At 51.7% G+C, this 21,240-nt stretch overlaps 10 protein-coding genes across 10 annotated transcripts; 3 read left to right on the forward strand and 7 right to left on the reverse strand.

Annotated features, from left to right (window-relative positions):
* Position 1: 1 nt before the first annotated feature.
* On the reverse strand, positions 2-4,220 carry F5J12DRAFT_828250 (uncharacterized protein). Its single transcript, XM_051745607.1, has 8 exons — positions 3,791-4,220; positions 3,253-3,676; positions 2,902-3,158; positions 2,340-2,850; positions 2,212-2,269; positions 2,048-2,144; positions 1,701-1,931; positions 2-1,663 (listed from the first exon to the last, which is right to left on the reverse strand). The coding sequence occupies exons 1-8, from the start codon at positions 3,842-3,844 to the stop codon at positions 311-313; spliced, it is 2,985 nt and encodes a 994-aa protein (XP_051600659.1). The 5' UTR covers positions 3,845-4,220; the 3' UTR covers positions 2-310.
* Positions 4,221-7,275, forward strand: F5J12DRAFT_741831 (phosphoribosylglycinamide synthetase). Its single transcript, XM_051742034.1, has 10 exons — positions 4,221-4,491; positions 4,544-4,610; positions 4,663-4,950; positions 5,004-5,249; positions 5,305-5,456; positions 5,515-5,653; positions 5,704-5,884; positions 5,932-6,200; positions 6,256-6,459; positions 6,518-7,275. The coding sequence occupies exons 1-10, from the start codon at positions 4,291-4,293 to the stop codon at positions 7,123-7,125; spliced, it is 2,355 nt and encodes a 784-aa protein (XP_051600660.1). The 5' UTR covers positions 4,221-4,290; the 3' UTR covers positions 7,126-7,275.
* Positions 7,276-7,474: 199 nt separating this feature from the next.
* F5J12DRAFT_74300 (uncharacterized protein) lies at positions 7,475-9,874 on the reverse strand. The gene is made up of 6 exons (XM_051742046.1): positions 9,629-9,874; positions 9,464-9,541; positions 8,350-9,400; positions 8,161-8,299; positions 7,771-8,106; positions 7,475-7,711 (listed from the first exon to the last, which is right to left on the reverse strand). The coding sequence occupies exons 1-6, from the start codon at positions 9,723-9,725 to the stop codon at positions 7,574-7,576; spliced, it is 1,839 nt and encodes a 612-aa protein (XP_051600661.1). The 5' UTR covers positions 9,726-9,874; the 3' UTR covers positions 7,475-7,573.
* An 89-nt stretch (positions 9,875-9,963) lies between these two features.
* Positions 9,964-11,493, reverse strand: F5J12DRAFT_719722 (6-phosphogluconate dehydrogenase; the record flags this gene model as incomplete). Its single annotated transcript, XM_051741188.1, has 8 exons — positions 9,964-10,148; positions 10,204-10,225; positions 10,275-10,552; positions 10,606-10,718; positions 10,772-10,868; positions 10,925-10,949; positions 11,000-11,156; positions 11,210-11,493. 8 exons carry the CDS (start codon positions 11,491-11,493, stop codon positions 9,964-9,966), a joined length of 1,161 nt encoding a protein of 386 aa, XP_051600662.1.
* A 308-nt stretch (positions 11,494-11,801) lies between these two features.
* Positions 11,802-13,124, forward strand: F5J12DRAFT_905410 (t-SNARE; the record flags this gene model as incomplete). The annotated part of the gene is made up of 7 exons (XM_051748654.1): positions 11,802-12,012; positions 12,069-12,115; positions 12,167-12,376; positions 12,429-12,504; positions 12,558-12,745; positions 12,795-13,046; positions 13,098-13,124. 7 exons carry the CDS (start codon positions 11,802-11,804, stop codon positions 13,122-13,124), a joined length of 1,011 nt encoding a protein of 336 aa, XP_051600663.1.
* Positions 13,125-13,231: 107 nt separating this feature from the next.
* Positions 13,232-14,457, reverse strand: F5J12DRAFT_768170 (uncharacterized protein; the record flags this gene model as incomplete). Its single annotated transcript, XM_051742213.1, has 3 exons — positions 13,949-14,457; positions 13,835-13,891; positions 13,232-13,782 (listed from the first exon to the last, which is right to left on the reverse strand). Exons 1-3 carry the CDS (start codon positions 14,277-14,279, stop codon positions 13,232-13,234), a joined length of 939 nt encoding a protein of 312 aa, XP_051600664.1. The 5' UTR covers positions 14,280-14,457.
* Positions 14,452-16,803, reverse strand: F5J12DRAFT_828280 (uncharacterized protein). The gene is made up of 5 exons (XM_051745608.1): positions 16,686-16,803; positions 15,910-16,623; positions 15,492-15,851; positions 15,346-15,442; positions 14,452-15,280 (listed from the first exon to the last, which is right to left on the reverse strand). The coding sequence occupies exons 2-5, from the start codon at positions 16,468-16,470 to the stop codon at positions 14,886-14,888; spliced, it is 1,413 nt and encodes a 470-aa protein (XP_051600665.1). The 5' UTR covers positions 16,471-16,623; positions 16,686-16,803; the 3' UTR covers positions 14,452-14,885.
* Positions 16,594-17,513, reverse strand: F5J12DRAFT_74464 (glutathione S-transferase). The gene is made up of 7 exons (XM_051742066.1): positions 17,446-17,513; positions 17,302-17,391; positions 17,190-17,252; positions 17,089-17,134; positions 16,915-17,026; positions 16,826-16,865; positions 16,594-16,770 (listed from the first exon to the last, which is right to left on the reverse strand). Coding segments are annotated over exons 2-7 (315 nt in total). The 5' UTR covers positions 17,303-17,391; positions 17,446-17,513; the 3' UTR covers positions 16,594-16,717.
* Positions 17,514-18,021: 508 nt separating this feature from the next.
* F5J12DRAFT_828294 (WD40-repeat-containing domain protein) lies at positions 18,022-20,304 on the forward strand. Its single transcript, XM_051745609.1, has 7 exons — positions 18,022-18,282; positions 18,335-18,657; positions 18,709-19,406; positions 19,456-19,782; positions 19,836-19,956; positions 20,018-20,131; positions 20,178-20,304. The coding sequence occupies exons 1-5, from the start codon at positions 18,100-18,102 to the stop codon at positions 19,838-19,840; spliced, it is 1,536 nt and encodes a 511-aa protein (XP_051600667.1). The 5' UTR covers positions 18,022-18,099; the 3' UTR covers positions 19,841-19,956; positions 20,018-20,131; positions 20,178-20,304.
* Positions 19,900-21,239, reverse strand: F5J12DRAFT_828299 (proteasome activator pa28 REG alpha beta subunit). Its single transcript, XM_051745610.1, has 7 exons — positions 21,165-21,239; positions 21,050-21,112; positions 20,608-20,933; positions 20,433-20,451; positions 20,178-20,309; positions 20,018-20,131; positions 19,900-19,956 (listed from the first exon to the last, which is right to left on the reverse strand). The coding sequence occupies exons 1-7, from the start codon at positions 21,198-21,200 to the stop codon at positions 19,915-19,917; spliced, it is 732 nt and encodes a 243-aa protein (XP_051600668.1). The 5' UTR covers positions 21,201-21,239; the 3' UTR covers positions 19,900-19,914.
* Position 21,240: the final 1 nt, after the last annotated feature.

The raw sequence follows: 21,240 nt of genomic DNA on the forward strand, positions 1-21,240 counted from the left end.
CCACGTGGTGTATCTTCTCGTCAAGACGCCGTTCAGACCCAACTAGTGAGAGCTTCAACATTTACGGAATGCAAGGAATAAAAGGCCAAATTGCCTTTGCTCATATTATCGAAGCGTGTACAAGAACGGTCCAAAGTCCACAGGTTTATGGATGTAGAAGACACCAGTGCGGAAGCGCAAGGCCCCAAGATGAAGAACATGAAGGGAATGTGCATGACAAAAGTTCTACTAAGGTCAATATGCGGTCTGCTACACACCATTGTTTCACACCAATGCATAGGTAAAGAAAACCGGGTATTTATATATAAAATCAATGCAGGGGTACGCTAGTGCATTTGGTCCAATATTCTGAAGCAGATCCACTGCTTTGGCCTGGTAAGGCTGGAAAAGGTGCTGGCTGGTAACTCGACTCTCGTGGAGGTGGGGGGAGTGGGTTGGATGGAAGACTAGGAGGATCAGATGTGTCCTGAGACTGGAAGGAGAAATCAGGTAGAGACCGAAATGTTTTGTAATCGCGGGAGCGGTGAGGAACCTGTCCATACGGCGAGGTAGAAGCGTAGATAATCGGTGGAGGTGCGGAGGGCATGTTGGCGTAGAAGACACTGGCAGGGACTGGATGAGCTTGCAGTGGTTGAACGACGTATGATGTGCGACTGGAGCCGTGAGTTACACCGTGCGAAGGTACAACGTCCTGCTGAGAAGGCTCGACCTTCGCTGGTTTGGGCTCTTTCTTCGACGTCGAAATAGAGTGAGTGGGAATGAAAGTTGTCTCTGGGTGCCCGTGATACATGCTCCTTCCTTTCCACAAACGATCCATGTCCCAAGCCTCACGAGCTTTGAGAGAGTTGATGTCGGCAGAGGGCGTTAGTTCCGACGTTGGTCGGGAAGAGCCAGATGGTACACGCTCCATTCGTGCAACGGCTACGATAGAGCTTGGACCGGCGCGAGTAGACTTAGAGTGACCAGAGTCGCGCCGCCTATCGTCACTTTTCCGAGCTCGGGGGGGCTGGTCTTGAAGAGTGAAGACCATAGGCTGGATTAGGACTGGTCGCTGCACCCCATCGAGGCTAAGGGCCCGCGAAGGGCGCACGGACATGTGACTGTTGTCACCTTGATTGACTGGCTGCGACTTCACCTTGGCGTGACTGGTAGCCCGTTGCCGACTATCACTCGTCTCGCCCTTGTCTTGCTTGCCCTGACTTCTTCTAGTCTCCCGGTCTCTGGAACGCGACGAAACTTTCTCTGTCCTCTCAGGCTTGGTGCCCTTCTCCTCTTTGTCTCTGGTGCGCCTGCGGCGCAGAGCATCCTCAGCATTGACTAGTAGCCATTGCTCACCCTCCGCTATTATCGACTCCGATATTGACTTCTTTTCCGATGGACTTCTTACCAACCTAAAAGTCTCTGTCTGCCGACTAGTGGTCGAGTTTGACTTCGTTAAGGGGACCGCCTCAGTAGTTGACTTCGCTGGAGAGGGATCACGTGATGATACCTTCTCCGCATGTGGACCCTTCGATTGTTTCGGCTGTTCCTTAGGTGTCGGTAGTCTGGCGCGGGACTCATCAGGATTGCAAGGTGTCGGGGGATTGACCAACACGGAAGCCCGAGAAAGGGGAGAATCGTCAATTTGATGCAAAGTCAAGTACGGTAAGATGGGACGAGCCAACTCAGATGAGGGTCTTAACGGACTGGGAAAGGAATACGGGAGCGCTTGTTGATAATGTAGGGTCAGACACCGACTCCTTCGCAGAGGGGGACTCCTTCCTCGTAACGAAATGCGCCGATGAATTAGCAGGGTCCAGTTGCGGAGGTGAGGGGGATGGAGGAGGAACGGTGAGGGGACTTAGTAGGCCCTTAACAGGTGATGACCTCCCGGCCGCTAGTGGGGCGGGAGCAGAAATGTGCGGCACCGAAAGTCGCTTACCGACTTGTGACTGGGTCGCCCGGAGTCGTTTGCAGTAATTCAGGATGATGCCCGTTATTCTGTGTCTGACAATCGGGTTTAGGGAAGATGATCCTTTGGATGCTCGGACGGCAGAGAGAGGGTAACTCCTATGGGAGTCGTACCTCCAGAGTTCGGAAGATCCGGGTTAGTTATCGTCAACTTGCCTAGAGGAGAGAATAACACGTCGCCAGAGAGAGATGACCTGTGATCGTTGATCTCGCGCTCAAGCTCAGGAGGAGACGCCCCCGCTATTTTCGGCTAGTGTCAACAACTCCGAGTCTATCCTTGGAGGGGGAACGCGTTTGGACGGATCAAAATGCCGTTTCTCTGCCGCCAGGCTTCTCAGGTGACGGGGGCCTCTGAGAAAAGAAGGAGCGTCGCGAGGCTCCTTCCTCACCAGCTGGGGGTGCATTGTCACGCTTCTCATTCTCGATGGATTCGCTGATAGTAGCACCGGGATCTTGAGTACCCCGTCTCAAGACACTGAACCTCCTCACCAGGCGGCCAAGGACACTTCCGCGTTTCTCGTTCTTGTTGGCTGTGTGAGTTGATAGAGCCACTGAGGACACATTAAGTGGCATAGACACAGGCGAGAGGGAAGAATGACGTCTTGCACCCGTACTGAATTGCAGGCTACTCGGTACGAGAGACGAACGATTCGCGGCTGATGATGCGCTGGGAGACATGGCAGAGGTCGGCTCGTCTTGGGTGGTTCCCTTATCGTGGGGACCAAATAGGCCAACTAAGCCAGGTTTGCGTCGTTTGCTTAACTTGCGTGTTACTTGAGGCTCTGGCGCCTGCAAGTGAACGGCCGACGTTGACTGTGAAAGCGGCGAGGGGTTTACGGTCTTGTGGCGGGGTTGTCCAGCATTCAGGCTGGAGAGGCGAGATCGACTGCGCGGGGTAGTCTGCGTGTCCATGAGAGGTTGGTGAGAGACGGGAAAGTGAGGGACACACACCTCTGGGTGATCTACGGATACGGGGCTACTATTAGTACCTGCATCATACGGGGACTCGTGATGCCAGTGGGTGCCCCACGGGTCGCTGAGATCCATCAAGTCGACGTTGTCTTGGGAGGTCTTTCGACTACGTGGTTTGCCACCGGTTTCCGGTATGCGCACCTGAGACGAGCTTGGGGTTGGCAAAGGAGTGCCAGAGGGACTCCGGCTCGGGCCAGGAGGGCGCGTCGAATCTTCCGAACGATCGTGGAGGGAGGCTGCCATCGGGGGGAAAAGAAGGGGAGAAAAACGAAGGGGGAGGATTGAGAGCGGACGGAGGGATTAAGTGGTGGTTTTTGTACCAGCGAGGACCTTGTGGATTGTGCAACGGGAACTTTATTCTGAATGTCGAGACGTTCGCGGCAGCCATGTCGTTCTCTTTCTTGGACCAGGCTGGAAGTTCGCCGAGAGGGTCTGGGATGATAGAATGGGAAAAAAGGATAGATAATTGGTCGTCGGCGTCGTCTTGGGAGGGTCTAGCAGCGTCGTTGACGCCGTTAGAGTCCATGTTGACGAGGGAGTGCGTGCTGTCGGCGTTGAGGGCGGAAGAATGGTTTCGCGTGGCAGTGGCTCCCTCGGTTGCCTTCTTGAAGGACGGTCTGTGCCATAATGACCTGCCCCCACCGGTGTTCTTTGGGCTCCGTCTCGACAGTTTACGCTGACCTACAGGTCTTTCGTCCGACATCTGAGCGTATTCACCTCCCAGCACATCTGGCGACGGGCTCGTTCCTAGGCTCTGCAGAACAAAAAAAAAAAAAGCAACACAAAGCCGGACAAACCAACAGTGGTTGCTCGCGTATCAACACACTGCGCGCAGCAAATGTCACGACAGCGCGGGAGATTTACTCGCCTCCTGAAACGGCTCAAGCATGCTCTGGAATAACGGACTGCCCAAACTAGCCATGGCTCTCTTCACCCCTTCACTTCGAAACAGTAGCAGAGCTTGATACCGCTTGCCGCAGCTGGCAGTACGTCTTCTGCACTAGCAACTTGTTGGTGGTGACTTGCTGTGGATGACGCTGAGACGAAGCAACTGCCCCTCTTTTTGCAATTCGATGATCAGATCACGCGCACCACAACGAGCCTACCAAGCTAACCCATTGATTAGCCCCTGCACCAGCTGCTGTATATGGCTCTGATCCCACTCCGCCCGCAGCAGGCGTAATAGGCTACAGGGATCTAATCATGGAACACAGTTACTAGGATGAGGTTGCTCTGGCATCGTAGCTTCACTAGGTTGCATCTGACAGGGGGTCGGTGGGCGGGGTCCTGATGGGCCCCCCGACTGATTATCTTATCTATTCCTCCTCTACAATCTTTTCTTCATCTAGTAGCAAATACTGCTCGCACATGGGTGCAAAAATCCTCGTATTAGGGAGTGGAGGTAGGGAACATGCACTCGCGTGGAAACTTGCACAGTCAGACCTCGTCGAACACATCTACGTCTGCCCTGGCAACGGTGGAACCGCCACTAACCCCAAGACCACAAACCTCAGCCTCTCCCTCACACCACCGTATCAGGATTTAGTATGCTTTGCCGTTCAGAACGAGGTTCGCATGTTCCCTTCGTGGAACTCAGCTCTACATTCCAGAAAATTTCTAGATAAACCTAGTCCTACCGGGTCCTGAGGAGCCGCTCGTGCTTGGTGTTGAGAAGCACTTCCGAAAAGGTCCGTCACTCCGTAACCCGTCGCAGTGCAGAGCACTAAACCTATTACGCAGTGGGGATCCCTGTTTTTGGTCCCTCTGAGCTCGCTGCGAGGATGGAGGGCAGCAAGGCATTTTCCAAAGAATTTATGGAGCGTCACAACATACCCACTGCAAAATTCCGGACTTTCTCGTCGGCGCAGTTGGGCGACGCCGTAGACTACGTTCGCAATTGTGGTTTTCGTGTGGTATTGAAAGCGAGTGGCCTCGCTGCAGGGAAGGGTGTCCTGATTCCCAGTAACGTCGACGAGGCTGTAGAGGGTCTGAAGCAGATAATGGTAGCGAACACCTTTGGTGCCGCAGGTTCGTCACTCACCTGGATTCTGTGTTGTTTCATAAACGAGGATCTGCCTTAGGTGATCAAGTTGTGATCGAGGAGCTTCTTGAGGGGCCAGAGATATCGGTTCTCGCATTCTCCGATGGTTACACTATCGTCCCGCTCCCTGCGGCTCAAGATCACAAACGTGTTGGCGAAGGTGACACCGGTCCTAACACCGGTGGAATGGGTGCTTATGCTCCCGCACCTGTGGCTAATCCGGTTACTATGAATCGCATCATGAGGGAGACTCTTCGACCCACCATAGACGGGATGAGGAAAGAAGGTTTGTGATCTTCCACTTCCCACAGCAGACGATATTACTCACCCTCCACGGACAGGTTTCCCATTCGTTGGCCTCCTATTCGCTGGCTTCATGCTTACCGATGCTGGACCAAAGGTGCTGGAGTACAATGTTAGGTTCGGCGATCCTGAGACGGAAGCACTCATGCTTCTTCTCGGCGATGATGTTGATCTTGCTGCGATTCTCCTGGTATGAGACGCGTCTACGATTGGATCCACGCTCCTGACCACATGGTTACATTTGTCAGGCTTGTGCAGAGCGTAGACTAGACTCCGTCCAGATAAGTACTCGTCAAGCATTTTCGGTGTCAGTTGTCTTGGTTTCGGGGGGTTACCCAGGCCCTTATCCGAAGGGTAAACATATCGAGATCGGCGATATACCCTCAGGTACGCACGGCTCTCACTTTCTATATCTCGTGTGCTGACCAGGTAGCTAGGCGTAGTCGTGTTCCACTGCGGAACGGCTCTAAAGGGCAACCTGCTTGTTACTTCTGGTGGTCGTGTGATGGCAGTGACGGCTACTGCCCCAGCACTTAAGGACGCGCTGACGCTGGCTTACACTGCCTGTGACAAAATATCTTTTGAGGGAATGACTTATCGCCGCGATATAGCTCACAGGTCAGTTCTCATCCCCACGCCAACTTACGGTGTTCATTCTATTTTAGGGCTTTGACTGCCTCAAAAAAAACTGCGCAAGGGCTGACATACGCAGACGCTGGCGTATCTGTGGATGCTGGCAATGCCCTAGTAACTGCCATCAAGCCATATGTACATTCCACAAGGCGCCCTGGGTCCGATGCCGAGATCGGTGGTTTTGGAGGCATATTCGACTTGAAGGCCACTGGATACGATGACCCAGTCCTTGTCGGCGGTACCGATGGTGTTGGTACCAAGCTCCACATCGCAATTGAGGTTGGGCTTCATGACACCGTAGGTCAGCAGGCAGGCTATTCTGACAGACAAATGGATCGGTTTCAATAACGTTTCAGGAATCGACCTTGTGGCTATGTCTGTCAATGACTTACTGGTGCAGGGGGCTGAGCCCCTCTTTTTCCTCGATTACTACGGATGTAGCAAGTTGGACGTCACTACCGCAGCCGAGGTGGTCAAGGGCATTGCGCAAGGTTGTCGAGAGGCAGGATGCGCTCTCATCGGAGGGGAGACAGCAGAGATGCCAGGCATGTATCGTGAAGGTAAGAGAACCCATTCAGAAATAGCATTACCCTGCCCAGCTACTGATACATCCGTCAGGCGACTACGATCTTGCCGGCTTCGCCGTGGGTGCTGTTGAAAGGCATTTGATACTTCCTCGTCAGGATATTGTCCCTGGAGACGTTTTGCTTGGAATAGCCTCCTCGGGTTTGCATTCCAACGGGTTCTCCCTCGTGCGTAAGATCGTGTCCATATCCGGCCTCAGTTACTCCTCTCCATGTCCTTGGGACGAGAATATTTCGCTGGGAAAGCACCTCCTGGAGCCAACGCGCATCTATATTAAGCAGGTCCTCCCAGCTGTTAAAACGGGTCTCCTCAAGGGCATGTCCCACATTACGGGTGGAGGGTTTATTGAGAACATTCCCCGTGTCCTACCCAAGCGGCTTGGCTGTTACATCGACGCATCGACTTGGCCGCTACCACCCGTCTTCCGCTTCCTTATGGAGCATGGAAGTGTTGAACCTTTGCAAATGGCACGTACCTTCAACAATGGCATTGGGCTCATTGCTATCGTGGCCAAGGACCAAGTAGAAAGGACGCTGGACCTTCTACGCCAGGGCAGTAATGCGCCTGTTTACATAGTCGGGGAGGTAACAGACAAGAGTGGAGTTGAGATGAAGAATCTCGAGTACTGGGCAACAAACTAAAATCTAGATGTCTATGTATATGATAGATAGCACTAGCATCTCCAAGTCCGGCAACCTGGGGGAAGTACTACATATTTTGTTTTTGTTTTTTTCGGAACGCATCGTCCATATGCAGTGGCTATTATGCTATGCAGGAAAACATTGCGCGCACTAGTGAACAAGACAGAGAGCTGAAATGGTTGAGTAATAGGAGGGTGTAAAATAGTAGGTGTACCGGCGTTGGACATGACGCCTTGAAGCGGAACAAACATGGAAGACCAAGCTGCAGAAGCGCACAGTGTATATATGATGACCGACCAAGAAAAAAAGAAGAAAGAGGAGCTAATTTGTGGTGTATGCAGGGAGCACGAACTAGCAGTATAAATGAAACCGGAAGTCACAAGGAAATAGAAAGACAGAGAAAGAAGACCGATGTAATATGCCTACAATGCAGATACGACTTCCAATATCAAGCAGGAACAGACACTTCCTTTGCTAAATCAGCAATGCCAGTGGTGGCGGCCGCAAAGGAGACCGGAAACTTGGATGCAGTGGAGTTGATGATCCCATTAGATTGAATGCCGTTGCATTCAGCTGGTCGGTTCTCCTACAGAAGGAAAGTTAGTGAACGTGTCTTGTTACATGCGAAGGCTCGGGCGCACTTACTACTTGAGTCTTCACCTGACGTTCCTCAGGAGAGGCGCTGCGAGTAGTGGACTCTTTTGTAGGGTCTTTACGGGCAGGCGGAGGAGCTTGCAGTACCTGCGCCGCAGTTGGGCCTGCAGACCCGTTCGTAGCTGGACCGCCGTTGACTAGATTTTTGGAAGATGTCAAACCACCGAGCACCGGAAAGTCATCGGCATTCGGCACTCTCTGTTGCTTCACGCTAGGTTTTCTATCAGCTTTGTTCCACATAGGTTTGTTGCCTCGTGAGCGGGCACCAGCATCGGTGGACTGTGAACGGCTAGAGTTGGTAGTGCCATTTTTGCGTGGTTGATTCTCCTTTCATGTTAACGTAAGAAATGGCAGCAAGCCAGAAAGGACATTTCTACTTACTTCTCTAACGGTCATGGAAGCGAATTGTTCTTCAATCGTATTGATACCATTGGGACCGTCTCGTGGACGTGGTGCGCGTCCACCTGCATGGTGCTGACCCGACAGATCAGGTATAACATGAGGGAAGCGGCAATCGTCACTGGGCAAGTACGTCAGACGCCAAATCGCATTAGACCATGACAGACCTACCCATTTCTACACCTGCCAGCAGGATAGAAGAGGCACGCAGGAGCATGTTTCCTGCTTCCTGCGAAAGGCCCTCTGCGCATGCTTCCCCGACGATGGTGATATGTACCCTGTCGGAACGCAGGAGGACCATAGTTGTCGGCTTGTAGGTGCGTACGAGGAGATTTGGGATTTCCGTTTATCTCGGAGAATACGTGTGCACTTTGGGGGGGATACGGCGAGGGATCTTGACGGACGGAGAATGGAGGAGCAGATGTCGGCCCGTTGGGATAAGCAGACTGGGGTGATTGAGGGCCATGCCCAGTGGTTGGTTGATGGGAAGAGGGAAGTGAGGGAATAGAAAGTGGCAGAGGCTGAGGAGGAGGGGGAGGATAAGAAACAGGAGACATGGCAGGATACGGTGCAGGAGGGGCACTAGGAGGACTGAAGGGTGTTTGTACAGGGGACAATGCCTCTGAACCAGACCTTGTGTGGATCATCGGGGGATGAGGGGAAGTGTGAGTAGGACCTGAAGTGGGCGATACTGGGTTCATGTGAGGAACAGGCACGGGGGGATATGTTGGGGGTGGCGGTGGCGGCGGGTAGTAACTGTGAGCGTACTGCTGTTGGGTCATGGGATCGAAACGGGCAGGATATTGTGCAGGAGGAGGCGGCCCGGGGTAGTAAGGTCCCTGCGGGTGAGCGAAAATACATGACGAGCCGTAGCGACAGGCTGGATAATACCGGCAGGGGATATACCTCGCGACCTCGGGAGGGGGGAGATTTCCGAAACCGTTGTTCTCGCCTACTGGCACTGGGGGACCCTGGTAGTATGCCGGGGATCCATCTGGAAGGGTCGCCACAGGCGGGTAGTACCCGTACGTAGGGTGTGTGGCGACAGGGTAGTAAGGTTTTGACGGATCAGCATTAGGATCCTGAGGATAGGTTTGTTCTTGGACTTGAGCCTCTTCCGAAGCTGTTTTTGCAGAGGCATTGTTAAGAAGATGGATGATCTCGGGATTACAAGTGTGCGCTTCGGGACCACTTTGAGCAGCAACGACAGAGGGGTCGGCACCTTGAGGTGAGGAAGATGAGATCGTAGGATCACACAAGTGAATAGAGGAGATCGGATGAGTACCTTTGGCTAGGAGTGCCTTCACCACGTCAAGATGGCCCTTTTTCACTGCCTCGAGGAGAGGTGTGGCACCGGTGTGATCTGGGATGAGTGCATGAGGTGAGCAGGAGGCCATGAGGGACATAAAAGCAGCAGAAAGGCTAATGAAATAGAATTCTGCCAACCCACCTTTGATCTCGATATCGACCGGAGATGCCTGGCTGAGTAAACCGAGGACGGCTTCGATGTTCCCCTCAGAGCACGCAGACCAGAGCGGGGAGACCATGACTTGAATTCTTTAAGAAACAGAGAAAACAAGGGCACAAGGCAGGCAACAACAATAAAAAGAACAAGCGGACACCCAGCGAGAACGTCACTCAAAATGAAAAGCGAAAAGAAAACCCGGCAGAGCCCAGACGGTCCCGTCGGAATTCGGATGCAGCACGAAAAAAAAGGCGTGGGAAAGATGAGGTGGATGATTATGTAACGCATAATGACCATTATGTAATGTCGGATTTTAAGCATCAAGGCACCGGGCACTCATGTCCATATTGGGAAGTATGTTTTACGATATCCCCATTAATGCTAGTATCCAAGCCCAGCTTCTTCAGCAGACCCTTTGCGTGTTCGCCCGTCTTCTCTGGCAGATCCAGTTCGCGTGAAGGCGGTCGACTCATAAGCTCCTGCACGCTTGTTTTGACGTCCTTGCCTGGTACATGAATGAGCATCTCCACACACACACGCCCCCTCCATCAATAACGCACCTTCATAAAGCACTTGATATATCTAGGGCACGGGTTACCATCGGGAACATCCGCCGGGAAGACATACTCACCTCGGTCGCAATGGAGGCGTTCACGTCCATCTCATCTATGATCTTCTTCAGTCCCTTGGCCGTCGTAACGCCTTCCGCCACGCTACCAAGCGTCCTGATAATATCTTCCAGCGCTTCGCCTTTCCCAAGCCGATAGCCCACAGTGTAATTCCGACTGCTAGGTGAGCTACACGTGAGGAACAAATCTCCCACACCAGCGAGACCCAGGAACGTCAGTGGAGATGCACCATAAGCAGTCCCGATCTTCGTCATCTCCGCCAAGCCCCGGGTGATCAACACTTAAGTAATTTAGCGCCCGAAAAACCCCTATCAGACTTGACATGTACTCAACTTGCTCGCGTATTGTTTTCAAAGCCTAAACCATCCGCCATCCCAGCGGCAATGGCATACACGTTCTTCAAAGCCCCCGCCAGCTCCAGTCCTATTGGATCCCGCCCTGTATAACTGAAAACACGATCGTTCAAAATAAAAAGGTAGACGGCATTGACAAGCCTTACCAGCGAAACCAAGGTTGATGGAATACCTCTGAAGCCTTTTCAGCTCGAGACTCCGTCAAGGAAGCAACGGAAACAGAAGTAGGCTGTCTGCGAACGACTGACCAGACGAGTGAGCTAGTCTGCGGCAAAGAGTGGACTACGGGATGCACTGACTTTCCTTTGCGAAGGAAGGGCCTGACTGCGTGCCATGAGCATTTTCAATCCCAAGGGCAGTAGGAAGCAACTCACGATAAAGGTTGCCTCGCGAGCTACTCTACTTCCGCATGTATCCGCAATGATTTCGAGAGTAAGAGCCTGCGTGCCGGTCTCGATACCTTTGTTGACGAAAATCATCAAGGGTAACTTTTCCCCAGTGAGGCTTGGCTGGAGCTTTGTGAGAGTTTCTCTAGATGATGGCGATGACGGCTTGGTCAGAGGAGTCGAGGATAGTTTGCATACCTGATTCCTTGGGTGGGTATCGCAAAGAGGAGGACCTCCATCTGCTGCACCGTCTCCTTGTTTGGTATTTCGGGCCCCAATGCATGAATGTTGGTGGAGAATGCATGGTCTTTGAGGTAGTTGGGGTTGCGATGGTGAACGTTGAAGTACTCTACGAAGCCGGGGTCGCGAGACCAGAGAAATACCTCGTGTTCACAGTCGCCGAGATGATCTGCAAGGCAGCTTCCAAAGTTGCCTGCCCCGAGGACAAGAACTCTGGATTTGGGTGTGGGAGAAGAAGACATGCGGGACGACAGAGGACGAGAGAACAGTCCTGGTGTCCTGGTCGGAATAAATACCGACCGATAGAGCGACAAAGCCGATGGATGACAGTGGCCAGGGATGCAGAGTCGCGTGACCAGCATGCAAGGCCGAGTGGAGAGGCAGACTATTTAAGATTCTGCCTATGATATCACTGCTTACCGCAAACGCGTCGACCGTCGCGTGCGCCGGGTCACTTTCTATATTAGGCAGTACTTCCCGGCCGGTGCTCCGTCCGCTGCGCAACCACCGCTAACACACCTGCCAGAGTGTACTTACCACCTTCCCCTCCATGGCAATACAGGACCGGACAAACGAATTTCGCACATGTGTCGACTCAATTCGCAACAGGTCTGCCCCGCTGCCCCATCCGGCTGAGGCAAAACAACGCCTGCTGCAATCCCATGCAAAGGGCACCCCAAAGAGCGAATTCTCGCGTATGGCATCTGCAATTGCCAAGGACATCAGCACCACTACCGTCAAACTAGGGAAACTTGCTCAACGTAGGTGTCTGTACCAATACCGCTGTTGTGTTCACCCAGCTAATCACCTCCGCAAGTTGCGAAACGCAAAACGCTCTTCGATGACAGACCTGTGGAGATCAGCGTGCGTGTCCTTCCCACCGCTCGTTCTGCGTATCCTAACTTCATGTGTTAGGAATTGACCTTTATCATCAAACAAGACATCGCTAGCATCAACCGTCAAATAGCCGCCCTCCAGTCCTTCGTGAAGCAGCGCAATGCACAAGGAGGCTCGACAGAAGGGAAGCAAATTGACGAGCACAACCACAACGTCGTCATGATGCTCCAAAGTAAACTAGCCAACACTAGCATGACATTCAAGGACGTACTAGAAGTTCGAACCCAAGTAAGGACCCGCTCTTCTACATGAGAACGCCACGCTCGAACCCTGTCAATAGAACATGAAGGAGACGAAAGACCGAACAGAGCAGTTCATGCACTCTACGGCTGCCGCCGCCCATCAAGCACCACAGAGTACATCCCCGTCGTATCACCACTTACTGTTACTGAACTTACTGCTTTGTTAGATTCCGTGTTATTAAACGGCCGTTTCGATCCCATGGGTGACGGTAGTGGCAGTCGCCCGAGTTCAAAGGGTAAAGGGAGGGCACCTCAAACTGGAGACGTGCTTGCCATGGACCTAGATTTGGCAGAGGGCGGTCTCGCTGCAAATGGTGGAGGTGCTTTTATGCAAATGCAACTGGTGGAACAGCAGGCATGTATTAGCTTCTTGCGTCACGCTTTTAATATTTATTGGTCTCTAGGACTCCTACATTCAATCACGCTCTACAGCAATCGAATCCATTGAGTCCACGATAGCAGAGTTAGGACAAATATTCAATCAATTAGCACACATGGTCGCGGAGCAGCGGGAAACAGTGCAGCGCATTGACGCAGACACTATGGACATTGCATCAAACGTCAGTGGAGCACAGAGAGAACTATTGAAGTACTACGCTAGTATATCCAGCAACCGTTGGTTAATGCTCAAAGTATTTGGCATCTTAATCGTTTTTGTAAGTGACATCCCCTCAAGTTGCAACCACGTTGACCAGTCGCTCTCGTAGTTCCTTGTATTTATTCTGGTATCCTGATACGGACCATTGATATTTGGGCACTGTTTTCGAGCTATCGTCATCATCACTACTGGGCATGGCGTTTCAGAACATAGATAGATCGAATCTCACGACCGTCGCAGATACTACCCTACTCGTATGGCATTGACACCAGTCCCAAAACTCTTGGCTTTGCGTCCCTGGCCGTCCTTTGCATGCTTCTTACCGCCACGATGCTTCTCGGTTTCTACTACGTCACCAACGCTCCAAGTCCGCTTCTTAACTTGAACTTGCTCCGCCCCAGAAGTCGCGGAGAAAGCGCTGTGTGCCTTGAGTTTGATCACTTGTCGTGATATCGGTGCGAGCCTGCCCCCCTTGTTTTTTACGCTTCGATACATCGTCAAGTTCGAGTCAAGAGAACTGAGGCGAAGTACACATACTCGCTGCCCATCCAATCCCTTGTTACGATCTTTGAGCTTCTTTAAACGGGCTTCTCCTTTACCTCCGCCTCCTGCGGTCAATTCTACGTTAATTTTGCGACCCTCCAGCTCAGAGTGATGCAGCTTAAGAGCCCGTTGAAGGGCATGCTTATTCTCAAACTCGAGAAAAGCACATCCTTTTGATTTCGTGATAAGTTTTGTCGGAGGTTTGCTCGTTGATAGTTTGGGTGTAAGTAATCGTACAGTGGGTGGTGGATCTTGCACTGGAGTTGAACATCTCCGACAAGCCAATTGGAATTCCTGACGTACCACATGCGGAGAAATGTCCTCGAATGGTTTCCGCCGTCGTGGTATACTTGAGATTACCTAGGAGGACAACATAAGACCCTGGGGGTGCAACCAATTGCGAATGGACCGCCATACCGAGAAAAAGAATGAACCGTTGATTCGACTTCCCCGACTCCTCACCACTCTCCTCGCCTTCTACAGCTTGTTCCACATCGACGACAGGCTCCCCATCAGGCCCTTTCCGCCTCTTGCGTTTTGGCCTGTCGGGCTGCTCTCCTGTTCCTTGCGTTTCTTCACCAGTTTCGCCCTTCCTCTTCTTCGACCCCACCACCCTTGTTGCTCCCGCCTTGGGGTTCCCTGTTCTGTGGTCGACCACAAACCCCGCGCCCGGTTCATCGCCCTCTTCACATTGCGGTATACCAATCCCGCTCTCAGCAAGAATTTGATCTTCGAGGACAGGAGACATCGTTATCTGCCAATTCCAACTCTGCGCTTTTCTGTCCCTTCTTGCCCTGCCTCCGGTCGCGAAAAGCGATACTCTTCTTTTCTCGCTTTGTGAGCTTCCGCATAGGACGACATTTATAGGGCTCGGTAACTCAACATCCCCGGGCCTGTGTGTGTGGAAGAAGCCTCCATCACGAGTGTGTACATCACATATATCATCACGTGATGGCATCTTCCAAACTTCCTTCTCGTTACTTACGCTAGGCCTCATGTGTCCATCTTGCTCTTGAATTTTTTCTCCTTAAATACGTGGCTTACGCCTCCTTGCTGGCACCAATACCTGAGCTACTCATCAAGGTGTATGGCTACATCTAAGTCAATTTCAAGCTACACATGCCCTGCCACCGGACGGGAGTCATACAGCCCAGGTTTTGCTACCTAGGCATATCCATATTACAGTATCACATACGGCAACGACCGCCGGCCATTGTGTACCAAACGAGGATAAGCCGGAATCGAGTAGCCATCATCGTGTGTGGCATACTCCGGCATCCTTGTTCACATCCACAGGGTCATCTCATCTTGAACAGGTACTCCATAACAAGGAGAGCCCTATCCCAGCCTATCCCTAACTGAGGGTGAGACCGTTCACACCTTCATTGGCACCTTCGACGTCCCTCTCGTCGCCATCTATCCCACGCCTATTTCTAGCGAGCGGTCGGAGAATCGGACTTGCAAGGCCTAGAGTTGGCCGTAGAATCGGGCTAGATGAAACGCTCATCGATCCGAGTCCTACTTGTCGAGAAGTTGTGTAAATAGGCATGTTGTAGCTAGTCACTGTGGGAGACGAGTTCGCCGATCCGCCGTTCGAGATCGGTATCGCCAGGGGGTTTGGAAATGAGGGTCTCCCATTTGGCGTCCGGGGGTAAGACAGAGAAGGGTGTACCTCTCTCAGGTAAGATATCGATGGCGAAACCGCTCGGCGCTTTGCAGCAGTAGGATATGGATCGTAACGATCATCGACTGTGAAAGAAGGGGACACGTGAATGACTGATCACCAACTAGACAGATATGCACTCTATACACACGTTTCCGCTTGTTGGAGCGAACAGCACTGGCCGTTGGAGGTGGTGTGTATCGCCATTGGACAGCAGGTGTGGAAGTTACCAATGGTGAGGTCAGCGGCTGGTGACAACCATCAGCCCCAAGTAAATTACGGCCACAAGATACGCACTGGATCCACATCCATAGCTACTACCATAGGACTTCCGGAGGTACATGTTGCAAAATCATCACCGTTCACGCTTTGCGCAGGCGTACAAGGTTTGGTTGTGGCCGACTCGCTAGGAGGGTCAAAAGCGAAAATGCCATCCACATCGTCTTCGTCACTCGGCGTATCCTCTCGGTCAAAGTCTTCATCAACTGCTTCCTCCGGGTAACGCCCTTTGTTTGAAGGTGCACGAGGAGTGCGGGGTCGCACCGGAAGCTCTGAGTACGATGCTATTAGACGTTGAAATGCAGCCTCCGACTTCACCTCGTCATCCTCGGGGCGGGTTGACTCGGCTAATATGTTAAGGATGCGAGCAAGCTTGAGCTGTGGACGCGCTGGTCCTCAGCTACACGTCGTGTCTCCTGTTCCACTGTATACTTACCGGGTATGTTGGACGCCTTGAGTTGACCACGGCGGGACTGTAGAGGGGTGCCGGTGCCAAGACACTAATGTTGTGATTTGGTGGAGTCGATGGGTTCAACGTATCTTCACTGCTCTCGTCCCCAAGTCTTTCAGCGTCTTTGGAAGCCGGCACGGAAATAGGAGGCGTTGGGTTGCCTGAGCTGTTGGACGGCGAGCTCTCGGTGCACATCCGTTCTCGGTCACTCTCTGATTCTTCACCGCCAACACTTCTATATCTACGTGTGGGTATTGAGAACGATATGGCCAGTGGGCTGCTTGTGTGTTTATCAGCATAGGCGGTAGTAGGCCTCGGGAGAAGTGATGGGCGTCGGAAACGTAGAAACAGAGGACTGGGCGAGCCTTCGGGGGAGGTTACTAGAGTCGAGCTCAATGGCAGAGCAAAATCTTGCGATGAAGAGGGAAACGATAGACGGCGTGGAGAGCGCGACATCACCACATGTGCTGATCGGAAGCCTGGCGCTTGGCAGTGATCGTTGTGTTTGGATGGAGAACGCTGACGCATCCATCCATTCACCCCCATTCCTGAACGGAATAATACTAAAGGTCCAGAGCCGAACAGCAGACAACGAAGTAAACTCCTCTTTACTCCGGAGGCTGCAGTGAAATTAGTACTGAGTGGTGCGTTCTAGACAACGACGAATGTCATATGGAATTTGGATTCGATCGTACAATAGTAAGTATAGACTAAGTCGGGCACTACTTCCAAGCTAAAACATCGCTATCCAAACCCCCAAGCGGTAATAGGTTTCCACCACTGATGATCGGCCTCACAAAGAAAGGAAGAGCTGGTAAGCGGAATAGGTCGCCCCCAAAAGAAGACCTGTTTCAAAGAAGTGTCAATGCAGATTGTGCAGCATCTCGATCATGGGGCTCACCTGTTGCAGCACCATTGCTGATTATACCGCCGGGAAGACGCTGTGGACAAGGTTACGACGCTCGATATCAAACGCTTTCCATTTCATACCTTGGCTGGATCGCCAGTCTTGTATCCGTAGGTGTATAAGACCCGCCCGACAGAGAATGCGCTACCTAAAGCAGTAGCAAGGAGGGGGCACTTGAAACCAGTAACCAATGTTCTGTCCAACCGTGTCAATTGATCCCTGCAGGTGGGTACACCAGGACCTCATTTGATACTTACCCGATAACGACAATAGGGACGAACTCCAAGGTGTTCTGGTGAGCACCTAAAATGACACGTCGATCAACAAGTCTCGTGCAGGCAACTCTGAATCGACTAACGCTGAGTACAGTTAAATTTCAACGCAGCAGGATTCGCCTTGCATTCAGCCTGCTCGGCATACACTGTAATGAACAGGTTAGGCCGAGGCTACAACCGAAGACATTTACTTGCTTTGAGGGTATGTTATCCCCGACCGTCTGCGAGCCCGACCTACGAGCAACGCCTGCCAGAACAGCACCCAGCCCAGCGATACCAGAGGGCCTGCGACATACTTGTATCTAATGTGTAAACCATTAGTCGAAGTCAGCCACTGACGGACCAACACCCACTCTTCTGGGAGCAGGGATAGGTGACATATTACGATAGATGGGAAAAATGTGTGCGCTTTCAAGTAGGATATTGAGCAATTCGAAGCTCGTCACCTTGTGGTACTTATAGTCGCAGACCTGAGATCTGTATCATCTATTAGCATTCGCACGTGCCGAAGGGAGGCGTCATCATGAATGAGACCCTGGCAACCCAAGCATTCTAGTACATTCCTTACGCACAGCGAGACAGTCTGCAGCAGTAAGCAGCCGAGGGGGCAACGTAGGCCTGTATCACTAATTTAATAACTTGATTCAAATGACTGCGACGCGTGTGCATGCGTAAGCTACTGTTGACGTGTAGGCTGATGCATACAGGAAAAAGGGCACAGCGTACTATGGTCGAATCTTAACCCATCCGAGCTTGGGACGATCGGATAGAGACCGAGGACGCACTTTGCAAGCAACATCGACTACAGCTGCCACCTGGTAACTTTTCGATGGTAATAGCCAGATAGTAGCTTTTCAATGGGTAATAGCCAGATGGATCCGTTTCCAGGGCACCTACCACAAATGGCAATGATATCTCGATTATAATTGATGCACAGTCGTTCTTGCTCGAATCGCTGTGCAACAGCGGCTTCTTACGCCGTACCGAAAAAAAATGTCAAAACGATCAGCAGCGGACAGTCAAACAGAAGGCCAGGCATATACAAAAGTATCCGGAAATGCATCCAGACGCAACGATGCAACCGCTGATGAGATGGGCGAATTTGAAGATGCATGGGAGGACGAGATCGAGTCTGAAGGAGAGGCAGTAGATGCTGATGCTGACGGAGGAGTGGACGGTACGAGGACACAGGTGCACATCTTTCACAGGTTGTAACGTACTTTGTTTAGGCATGGATGTTGACGAGGTTATGCCTGCTATCGAGGAGTCTGAAGAAAAACCGTCAGAACCAGAGGCATTCATACCCGGCACCCATGTTCTCGGGAAAGACGAAGTACTGGAACCTGACGACACGGTATATATTATGCGCCATTCAATGAACGTATCCTGGCCTTGTCTTTCATTTGACGTCCTACGAGACAATCTGGGTGATGAACGACAGAGATATCCCGCAGTTGCCTACATCGTGGCTGGAACGCAGGCGGACAGAGGGAGCAACAACGAGGTCTCTGTTTATAAGATGAGCTCGCTCTATCGCACGCAAAAAAACGGAGGTATGTCTCTTGTCTGCTTGGCCGATGTGGTATATTGAATCCCTACTACAGAAGACTCCGACTCTGACGGCGAGGATAACGAAGACGACCTCGATGAAGACCCTGTACTAGAGTACAGGTCGGTTCCACACGACGGTGGAGTGAATCGGGTTCGGGCGCAACCTTTGCCGCCATCTTCTGGTCTCCCCCCTGTGTCCCAACCGTACTATGCCGCAACGTGGGCAGAAACAGGGAAGGTACACATTTGGGATATACGTCCGCTCATAGAATCACTCGACACGCCTGGATACTCCCTTGAAAAGACAAGGACCAACAAACCGACCTTCTCCATCAACTCACATGGTCACGCGGAAGGTTTTGCCATGGATTGGGCATCGTCAGGTGGAGCCAATCCGTCCGCCCTCCGTCTTCTCACTGGAGATATCCACTCGAAAATTTACCTAACGATAACCACACCGTCTGGTTTTAATCCCCTTTCTCAGCCATTCGTGTCGCATACATCCAGTGTTGAAGACATCCAATGGAGCCCAACCGAACCCACTGTCTTTGCGTCGTGTTCTGCAGACTGTAGTGTACAAATATGGGACGTACGCACCAGAGGTCGTCAAAGTGCGACCGGCATCGACCATGCTCATGAGAGCGACGTGAATGTCATCAGCTGGAATAGAAACACGACTTACTTGATGTTGAGTGGTGGAGACGAAGGCGGAATCAAGGTATGGGATTTGCGAAGCGTGAAAAAGCGAGGGTATGTTTCTCCGAGTTCCTTCCACCCTCTCGACTTAGTATGCCTGCAGTTCATCTGGGGGCGTCTCTAGCCCCGTTGCCGCCTTCACATGGCACAAGGCACCGATCACATCCATCGAGTGGCATTCAACAGATGATTCGGTCTTCGTCGCTTCTGGTGCTGATGATCAAGTCACCTTATGGGACCTCGGAGTAGAGCAAGACGATGAAGACGTGGGTACTGCAATGAACGTAACGCCCGACGGCGACCAAGAAGTCCCCCCTCAGCTGCTCTTTATCCACCAAGGACAAAAGGATGTCAAGGAGGTCCATTGGCATCCGCAGATCCCCGGCACTGTCATCACCACTGCGCTGGATGGTTTCAACATATTTAAAACTATATCAGTTTAGAATTAGACCGCTGCGTATGCCGTCGGAGAACAAAAGTACCCTAAGGAATATATACTTTGGCGTCCCAGCACGGATTTTATCTACACGTTGAAGGAGCGCGTTAATATTCTACGCCCGGTCAGTAAAGCCCCGCGCGATTGTTGCCTCTTGGCGAACGTATCTATGGGTATTGGGCAGTTAGATTTGCACACTTCATATTTCAACGAATCCCAAGGGCCCACCTTGGCCATGTTCTTGTGAAGTATGTCAGTTATAACCGCATATATATTGCGGATGTCGATGAGATTTTGGCGTGCGAAGAACAGTTGCTTTTCGTCGTGCTCCCGTAGTGCAAGCTACAGATATTAAAATCATGCTTGCAACTGCAATCAATTGTCTTACAGCATAATCCTCGACGTTTGGATACTTGATCAGCTTAGAGCATATTTTCGCGCGAGCAAGATGATGTTGTCGAACGCTATCACGGATGTTATAGGCACTTTCTTGTGAGCGAAGCAGCTCGCTTAGAAGCCTCTGATAATTCCGTGAACGTCGAGTGCCTGAAACAGAGTCTTGAAACACAAGGATATACCTTCCTGAATCTGAACCCCTTTTATCGTCGCGGTTAGCCATTGAGCCGGGGATGAGATGAGTAACAATACCAAAATTGTCACCACTTGAAAAAATACGTTGAGAAACAATCAAGCAGGTCAAGCACAACGACGTACTCTTCGATCCTAAGTTACCACGTAAACAAACGGAGCAAGGATGAGCAGGAGAGCACGCACTTGGGCATTGTAAGATTGACCCATAACTTGACTTTGTCCTGGACGGAAGAACTTTAGCTAAAGGAAGAAAAGCTGAATAGTTATTCCTCACGCAACAGTCAGACAGTTGTGTACACTCCGACTTAGTGGTTTCGGACAATTTCAGGATATGTTTGTTCGCGTGCACAAGGTCAGGGTACCGTGCATTGGGGATGTCGCTGTTGGAGAGTGATGGCACACTGCCGTCCTCTGTTCGCTTACGCTTTGCTGGACCATTTGAGTCCACGTAGTCACTTGGAGCTGGATACACCCGGGCGTCCGTTAGAGTGGACGCATGGGCTATATTGAACGGCGAGTCCGGCGCCTTAGTAGATTCGATCAAAGTTGTCAGCTCACTGCAAGCCAAATCAGCGAGAGCAGCGGAACCGCATAGATTACTCGTACATAATCTGTGTCACTAGCGGTTAGAAGCCCGATATATAATCTTCGAAGAGACGATAATCTTACTTTGGCTGGGAAGAGACGGAATACGATGTCACTTGCAACAGATGCTGTCTTGGTGCGAAATGTCTGCAATTCCACTCAGCAACTCTATAAGCCCACAAAGCGCCGGCCACCTTACCTCCAACTTCTCTGAGTCCTCTTTGGACAACGACATGATGTAGTGCTACGGTTAGAGGGTACGTAGTCGACTAATA

Source organism: Pisolithus orientalis, assembly GCF_024613125.1.
Source record: "Pisolithus orientalis strain OTSU chromosome Unknown F5J12scaffold_12, whole genome shotgun sequence".
In the NCBI taxonomy this organism is placed as follows: domain Eukaryota; kingdom Fungi; phylum Basidiomycota; class Agaricomycetes; order Boletales; family Pisolithaceae; genus Pisolithus; species Pisolithus orientalis.